Here is a 6,053-nt window from a genome sequence, read left to right as displayed (position 1 = left end):
CAAATTGTTCTCATGTATCTAATATGGAATAATAACAAGTAAAAAATATATGATTTGACTTTATAATAATAATACAAAAATGTACTTTTTGAAAAAAAAAATATGTATTATATTAGGTATAACTCTGTTCATTTTAATAAACTAATTAATATACTAATTAATATCAACTATAAAATATCATTGGATGACATCAAAATAAGTAAAAAATTCTTCAAAAATATGTATGTACCTAACCTAAAGTCTCTAAAAATTGTACCATAGAGTATATTGGGCTAAGGAGTATAAGTATCACACAAATCAAAAAAAAAAAAAAAGGACATAATTATAAAAAAATTAATGAAATCAATTTTATAAAATATTATATTTTATATTCACTAATAAACAATAAATATTATTTCAAAAGATAATTTGTGAATATAAACTAAACACTTCTCATATATTTTAAATAAATTTAATAAAAGATAAGTCAACAAAATATAAATTTAAAATCTAATATTAATAATTATATAAATATATATTATATTAAAATAATATAATTAGTATTAATAAAGTAGTACAATACAGATTTGTAAATTATTGTACTTTATAACAATTTGTAATACTAGACAAAAAAAAATATTTAATATCAAATAAAAATAGCTTTATTAATCAATTAAAATCAGTTACACTGATTTTTAATTATTAGCTTTAACAACTTACATTCAGCTTTTTTAATGACAGCCATATACCATTTTTGGCCTTAAGCATCATAGAATTTTTGCTATACTCAAATGGTACCGTTGATTGGCTGCTCAGCTCAATTGAGTAGTCTTTTAGTATCTGCACTATACCTCTTTTTGTACTCATCTGGGCAAATCTTAAGCCTAATAAAATACAAATAAAAATTATAAATATTAAAATTGTATTAAAGTATATTTATTTGGTAATCATACCAATGCAATTTCTTGGGCCTGTACCAAATGGTAAATGAACATAATGCGAACGTTTAGCTTTTTCTTCCGAAGAAAACCTATATGGATCAAATTTGTATGGATCAGGATAATACTCTGGATCATAATGCAACCCAATAACAGGTATTTGTATAGACGTTCCTTTTTTCAGTAATACATTAGAATCAGGTAAAGTATAATCTTGGGTGCATATTCGTTGCAATTGTGCTACAGGTGGATGCATTCTCAAGGTTTCTGCAACAGTAAAATGTACAAAAAAATAGTTTAATTTTAATTTAATTTATTTGTTTTATACACAGGTATATAAATACTTTTTTGAACTGTAATTTTGTCAAAATTATTATTACAATACATACCCATCAACACCATGTCTAACAGTGGCATTTCTTGCAAAGCCTCATATGTGCATTTCCCATTGTGTCGTTCCAATACTGAATATATTTCTTCTCTTAGTAATACCTGTATATTCTGATTGATTACCAACTCATAACTAATAAAAGCCAATAGTGTACTGGATGTCTCAAACCCAGCAATCAAAAATAGTATAGATTGTGCAATCACTTGAGCTTCGGTTAAAGTAGCTGAAATTATAATTTTTTTTAATTTATAAAGCAATTTTAATTTTTAGGTAATTTTAAAATATAACACTCAGTAACAAAGTATTTTATACTTTACTGTAAGATACATTAAAAAATGTAAAATAATTTACCTTCTTTCTGCCTGTTTTCATCATTTTTATCAATATCAATTTCACTATCCAGTAACAATTGTAAGAAATCATTTCGTCTATAGTAAAATAAAATAAAATAAGTTCAAGAATTAAAAACTTAGAATAAAACTAATTAAATTTTAAACTAGTATGGTTGATTATTATATTTAAAAAAAATTTAAATTTATTATTTACTTTAATTGGGATTCTAACTAAAATTATTGTTTTAAAAATATGAAATTTGAGCACACATATTTAGTTTGTTATATTTCATAAAAATAATATAATATACTTGAACTTACTATATTAAAAATATGTTAAAATTATTATAAACTAACATTTTTAATTGTTGTTACAAATTTTTACAAATATAATTCAAAATGATTGAAGTTTAGTATTTTAAGTTTAACAAACTATAGTTATATAACTATATAAGTATACAAACTTTTGTCCAGTAGATTTTCTGTACTTCTTTGCCTCTTTAATGACATTGGCTAAAAAATCTATTACTTCCATATTAAAAAAAGACAACGGTATGTATCGAGCAATGCCTGACATAAATAGAAGTACTATATAGAGTGATAGACGTTTAAAAATGCTTAAACTAGCAAATTTTGAAACACGACTAGCAAAACCACCATCAACATCCTTTAGTGAATTTGATTCCATTCCAAATGCACAAGTTGCAATAACATCTAAGGTGAACTTGCCAAAAAACTCTTTCATTTCCAGTTCATATGGTTGAGAACCATCTTCTGAAAAATAAATATACAAATAAATGCCTAGATTATTATAAAATTTCTAAAGAACAACCAATTTCAAATTATTATTATTATTCAATTTAAATTTTTAATTCATCATTATGTATATACTAAGTCAATAAAATCGAGATTCAATATAAAAAAATAATTGTTTCAACATTTTAAAGTTATTCTATATAAAATATTAGTAGGGAAGTATATATACTTATATGTATTGCAAAATTACATAATATTCACAGTCAAGTTTTAAATATTATAACCAAACATAAAATATGACATAAATAATTTTATAATAACAATATTTTAATTATTATAATTAATATAGTTGTGCTATTTCTTTACATCAAGTAGACAATTTTAAAATAAAACAACAAATAGGAAGACTTTGATATATACCTAGTTTATATATGTATTACAGTTTTTTTAATTTTGATTTATTTATATAAACATAAGAACATGTTATAAAAATATCATTTTTGTTTTTTTTTAATCTTTGATTTAGAAATAGTATATCTCATACATATTATCGATAATATTGTATAATTTCATTAAAAAAATATAGAATCCATAGAACAAATGTGCAAAATAAAAATTTGCTTACGTAATACTTTAGCTGAATTGTTTTCATAATTACTTTGGTATTAGTTAACTAATTGTATGTTGACTTATACTTAAGTATAGATTATATGCGATTTCTAATATGAAACATCAAACCAAATGCTAAGCTAATTGGCTTCAAACATTTATAAAATGTTTGAATATTAATAAAAATAACTATATAATTACCACTTTTAATATTTTCATTTAAAAATTCACTCATATTATTACAACAGACATCTATAAGATGTTCCATTGTTTTAAGTTTTCCTGATGTAAATGCTGGGGTTAACTGACTTCTCATTCCTTTCCATCTGGAACCTTTAAGATTCAACAACATTTCAGTTATGTACTCAGATGTTCGAAAATTCATATTCTGGCGGTCCGTAAAATAATTGAAATCTTTAATCAAGATACATTTAATGAGATCTGGATCAAGGACTACCAATGATGCTTGACGACCAAGATAAAATCCTAAAAAACATTTAAATAAAAATTAATTTTCTTGTTTTTGCTCAGGATTGAAAAAAAATAAAATCAAAGTTTTAGGGTAGCATGAATAATTTTTTTACACATTTCTTAATGAAACAAAAAGAAAAAGTAATTAAGCTGAGTACTAACCAGCAAATTTATGTCCTTTAAATTTAAAATACATATCCCTGTGAAACTCATGAAATGATTTTCTGAAAAGAACACGGTCTTTTGAATTTCCAAAAAAAAATTCAGGCTCAATATGAAACACTCCCAATTTTTTCCAGTAGCTATATATATTTTTGTAGTAAAAATATACAGCAATAAGCAGTAAAATAACACCAGAAGTGACATACATGTATATTGAGCCCATTGGAACCATTTTGAATTCTAAAACAAATTTTTCATAAAAACAAGTATTTTAATTGCTGTAAAATAATCAATATTTTATACTGACATAAACAAGGGGGAATCAGTTGATAGAAGTTGATGATCAACAGTAAATTTTAAAGTATTTTAATCAATTTTGTTTATCAACTTAAACATAAATTTACAGCCAAATTCTATGTAATAATATTTTTACAAAATAATATCCTATTGTATTAGTATTTGTTTCAATATTGTCCCACTTTAATAAATTCTAAAAAAAAAAAAAATATATATATATATATATTTACACACTGTAGGAAGGTAGGTTTAATATAGAGAATAAGAGAAAAAACATTGTCTCTTTTGAAATTAATGATTGAATTTATAATTTAGGTAGGTCAGTATGACTAAGAATCAGTGTTTTAACGTTGAAAGTAATTTGAAATTGATAAACAATAAATAAGTAAGTAATAACAATACTCGAAATGAGAAGATGCACTGAGAAATGAACATGTGAAAATGTAGAACGGCCCAAATTAATAGATGTGGTGAGATGATTATGATATCATAGTAGCACACAGTTAGTCGAACAAGTGGCAGAAATAGTAAAGCCCACGGATGAAGACACAACAGTCCGCTGTGGTCACTTACCTGTTAGACAAACCTAGCCACTGTGGACGGACCAGAGATATGTGTGGTATCGTTTTAGATGATCGGGATCACGACGTCCGGAATCGATGCAGTTGCGTCTCCTGGCTGTCGTTGCGTTAGCCGCGCGGGGCACAATAACACCAACAACACCATCGACGACGGCGAATCGCTAGGTCCGCAGACTACTGACTGCGTCGCATAACATTAACTGGTAATGGTAACGTTTAACCACCGCTGTGGTTTTATGCGAAACGAACGACGTCAAACCAATTAGTATTGCGCATGCACAGCGGCGGCAAGACGGACGAGTATAAGTTTTATCTAATTGTTTTGTTCACTTCAGACGACGATCGAGTGCGACGATCATTGCTGCACTATCAGTTCGTCACGGTTTATATTATTTTTAATTGTTGTTATTGTTACGAATTATCATGATGGCGAGGGGGTAATGCGAAAAAAAAAATCGAAATTTATAGTAAGTTAAAACGTATAAGCGCGTGTTATCAAAAGAAATCGTTTTGATAACATTTTGTGGACAAACAAGGTCGGGGTCCATTAAACAGTGAGAGAGTGAGATTGAGTGAGAAACGAAATGATTTGTGTATAGAATGAGTTAGTTAACGTGTGATCATACCGTTACTGTTGTGTGAGAAATGTTTAAATTTAAAAATCCACTACGTACGTGTTCTGTTCTCGTAGATGGGTAAACAACGATAAAAATGTAGCACGCGAAAGAACAGTGTGATGTTTAATGATTCACGATTGTTGTGATTAAGTTGTTATTTATTATCTGACCGAGCAGCAGTGCTGTGCGTAATCAATTAATTTACGATTAAATTACGTAATCGATTACAATAATTATAATATTAATTAATTATTAAATAATATTAGTTATTATTCGTTTAATCATTTTTTAAAGTAATCAGTAATCATGATTACATTTGTGAAATTGTTAGTCATTATCGCAAAAAATATAACTACAATAACTACATAATTAACTACATGATTACCGTCAACACGGGTGAAATAGAACTTGAGCGGTGACTTGAAACAGTATGACTTTTCTTTATTGAATTTGATAGAACTTCGAGAGTTTTGATTATACATTGTTTATCTTTTTATGATATTTTATGTTGTTACATTTCCAATCAGAAACATTTTATCATATTTTTTGATATTTCTTATCGTTAAACAGAAATTAATGTTACAAACTGTCACCATGTAAACACTTTTTTTGTAGACCTAATTTAAGTCATCAAACTCATCTACTGTTCGAGATACAAAAGAGAATGAGTTTAATTTATTTTTTATATAATATTTTGGATACCTATTGACTTCTTTAGGTTATCATATTGTTTTTGGAAAATAAGATTTTAAAGAAATATAACTTAGACTTGGACTTGGACTGTATACTTTTATTTATAATATAGTAATAACTGAGGAGCCGCTCATTGTGCTCGGTACAAACTTCGATAAGCGACTGGTTACATATAATATAAGATAAACAAGATCTCTATCAAAACAGAGTACAATAATACGACTCGA

At 26.4% G+C, this 6,053-nt stretch overlaps 1 protein-coding gene across 2 annotated transcripts; it reads right to left on the bottom strand.

Annotated features, from left to right (window-relative positions):
* Nucleotides 1-617: 617 nt before the first annotated feature.
* Nucleotides 618-5,273, bottom strand: LOC112681877 (cytochrome P450 6k1-like). Of its 2 annotated transcripts, none has more exons than XM_025552216.1 (8): nt 4,509-5,273; nt 3,639-3,878; nt 3,207-3,491; nt 2,105-2,411; nt 1,660-1,736; nt 1,307-1,531; nt 933-1,184; nt 618-863 (listed from the first exon to the last, which is right to left on the bottom strand). In XM_025552216.1, the coding sequence occupies exons 2-8, from the start codon at nt 3,868-3,870 to the stop codon at nt 688-690; spliced, it is 1,554 nt and encodes a 517-aa protein (XP_025408001.1). In that variant the 5' UTR covers nt 3,871-3,878; nt 4,509-5,273; the 3' UTR covers nt 618-687. The 2 variants fall into 2 exon arrangements, with proteins under 2 accessions (XP_025408001.1, XP_025408000.1); XM_025552215.1 differs by having other exon boundaries at nt 2,105-2,414; nt 4,509-5,271.
* Nucleotides 5,274-6,053: the final 780 nt, after the last annotated feature.

Source organism: Sipha flava, unplaced genomic scaffold, assembly GCF_003268045.1.
Source record: "Sipha flava isolate LNK unplaced genomic scaffold, YSA_version1 198_pilon_pilon, whole genome shotgun sequence".
Lineage (NCBI taxonomy): Eukaryota > Metazoa > Arthropoda > Insecta > Hemiptera > Aphididae > Sipha > Sipha flava.
Note: the sequence above shows the minus strand (reverse complement) of the source record. Positions and strands in the feature narration are given on the sequence as shown.

Excerpts from the sequence above, each read along its gene's own strand:
- LOC112681877 (XM_025552215.1), bottom strand. The coding sequence starts at position 3,870 with ATGGTTCCAATGGGCTCAATATACATGTATGTCACTTCTGGTGTTATT. Across the intron at positions 1,737-2,104 it reads AGAAAATCTACTGGACAAAA|ACGAAATGATTTCTTACAAT; the intron begins GTTTGTATACTT and ends ATTTTACTATAG. Across the intron at positions 1,532-1,659 it reads TGAAAACAGGCAGAAAGAAG|CTACTTTAACCGAAGCTCAA; the intron begins GTAAATTATTTT and ends TTATAATTTCAG.